The sequence below is a fragment of the Arachis ipaensis genome, chromosome B03, assembly GCF_000816755.2.
Source record: "Arachis ipaensis cultivar K30076 chromosome B03, Araip1.1, whole genome shotgun sequence".
NCBI lineage: Eukaryota > Viridiplantae > Streptophyta > Magnoliopsida > Fabales > Fabaceae > Arachis > Arachis ipaensis.
The window spans coordinates 117,063,831-117,066,179 of record NC_029787.2 but is presented as its reverse complement, the minus strand read 5'-3'; the positions used below and the strand labels follow the sequence as shown (position 1 = coordinate 117,066,179).

The following is a 2,349-nucleotide window of genomic DNA, read 5'->3' as shown; positions in this document are numbered from 1 at the left end:
TTTTATAAAAATATATTTAATTAGTAATTTTAATATGTATTCTTAAAATACATGTTAGTTAAATAAAAAAAAAACTCTAGTATTATTTACACAACTTATATATAAAAAGACATTTTAAGTAAAAAAAATTTCGCGGGATCGGTCTCACCTCATAGGAATTTTATAAGTTACCGTTAGCCTCTTCGTCAAGGATAATCTTTGCGGATATCTGCTATTGCAGGTTTTTTTGCCATCCTTAATCGAAAGTGTAAAATCCTAAACCTAGACCCTAAAACATTTTATATAGTCGTCCAATTATATTTGTTCTTTTGTATAATCATTCATATAATCCATATAAAACATAGTTATTATATAATTGAAGACATTAGCTCTACAACTAAGTAAAATACATAACCAAATCCAACCAAGTTGTTATCAATAGTTTTAAATTCACGCGCCTCTTCTTCACCCATGTTGTTGCTGCATTAAAGAAGAGTTAAAAGAAGAAAAAAAATGCAGTATTAAATGAGACAATTTTGTGTTTTTGTAGCAAGATTTTCGTATAAAAATTAAGAAATTTATGTTATTGCTATGAAATTTCGGAATTATTTGCTTTGATAAATTCTGAATAATTCAAAGTCTTCTTCTTCCTCCTCTTCATTTTCTGTTGTTTCTTCTTCTTCTTCTTTTTCTTTTTCATATTTTTTTCATCTTCTCCTTATTTTATTTTTTCATAATTCTTCTTGTTTTACTCTCTTAAGAGGAATTAAAAAAAATCAATGCTACAAAATTACTAGAAAGAAAAGGAGAAAAAAAAAATACAGCAACAATAGCACCAATAAAAGAATGACGATGGAAAAAAAAACGCGAAGAAGAAGAAACGTGAAGAAGAAAGAGGAAAAATGCGAAGAAAAATGATGAACGAGAAGAAGAAGGATATGAGCATTCGCGTTTACGTTAATGGCTGGGAGTTGGAGCGTGTATTCACGCTCTCACTAATGAAATTGATTTTTGTTGGGTTTGACTAATTTAGTTAGACTTGGTTATAAAAAAAACTTAGATATGTAATAAGATTGGTAATTGAATACATACCTAAAATATTTTACACTAATAGTATATCAAAATTAAATTGATAAAAGTAATGCATATAATATTATTTTTTTGAAAGGATCATTGGCCAAACTATGCCGGAGATTGTTTGTTTTACTAACTTTAGTAGAATAGTTTTCTAACTTCAAAAAGGAAAAATCATTTTTAGAGAATTTCGGACTTCTTTTTTTTTTAAATAAAAAAAGTAAATTATTTTCAATAATTGCTAGTTCTACACTACTTTGTACTCCATATTTAGACATTGAAATGAATACTATTTATAGATACATCCATAAGAAAAAAAAAAAAAAAAGGTCCATAGAATTAGAATTTAGAAGGTGCAGAGAGCAGTATAAGAAGTTATTGCTAACGTACTATTATACTGAACCTGACTCCATTGATTGCAATTTCAGAGAAAAAAAGAGAAAGCAATAACAGAAACATAAACAAAAAAAGAAAGCAGAGGCATGACAGGAATATCAGAAGTGTTGTATCAGCTGTACGCTAAAGCAATAGTGCTATTAGCATACATGCTCATAGAACTTGTCCTTCTTATTCAGTACCTCAAATCAGACAAACGCAGCAGCACCACAATCACCACCACTCAGTATCTCAGATTCATTGAAGAGAAGAACCCCACAATTCTCTACACCAAGAGCATGATGCAGCAACTGGATCCTGTTGAATGCAGAGTGTGCTTGAATGAGTTCCATGAAGGTGATCAATTGAGGAACCTCAAGTGTCACCACGCTTTTCATAGGGATTGTTTGGACAAGTGGTTGCAACAATCTTTTGCTACTTGCCCTCTTTGCAGGATCAAGCTGTTACCTGATTATGTTGTTGCAAAGTATCAGAATAATAACCATAATCATCATCAGAACAATATTACTGAGGTAGAGTATTATGAAGGCAATGATGATCAGCTTATTCTTTTTTTATCTTCACTGAGGGGTAGTAATCGTACATTGCATAGATATCTCTGATCATTCATATTTTGTAGAAATTAAATTTGTTTTTAAGGTTTAATAAATTCAAGGTATCTCAAATGTACAGACGGATTTGGTTATTCTAATTACTTATAGTTAGTAGTTAGTACCCTTTTTGGGATTCTTATTTCTCTGATCTGAATATGTATATGCTATTTGTCCTTCTGATTCAATGTTCCTACTCATCCTATGCTTGCATAATTCATAAGAGAAACTTTTGGGGCATCAATTTTGGATAATTTCGGCCATAGAAAAATATAGGTAAATAATAAAAATATTAAATAAAAAATATAAT

The 2,349-nt window shown here is 29.8% G+C and overlaps 1 protein-coding gene across 1 annotated transcript; it reads left to right on the top strand.

Moving 5' to 3' along the window:
• On the top strand, positions 1,261 to 2,227 carry LOC107634655 (E3 ubiquitin-protein ligase RNF167-like). The gene has a single exon (XM_016338082.2). The coding sequence runs from the start codon at positions 1,536 to 1,538 to the stop codon at positions 2,049 to 2,051; it is 516 nt and encodes a 171-aa protein (XP_016193568.1). The 5' UTR covers positions 1,261 to 1,535; the 3' UTR covers positions 2,052 to 2,227.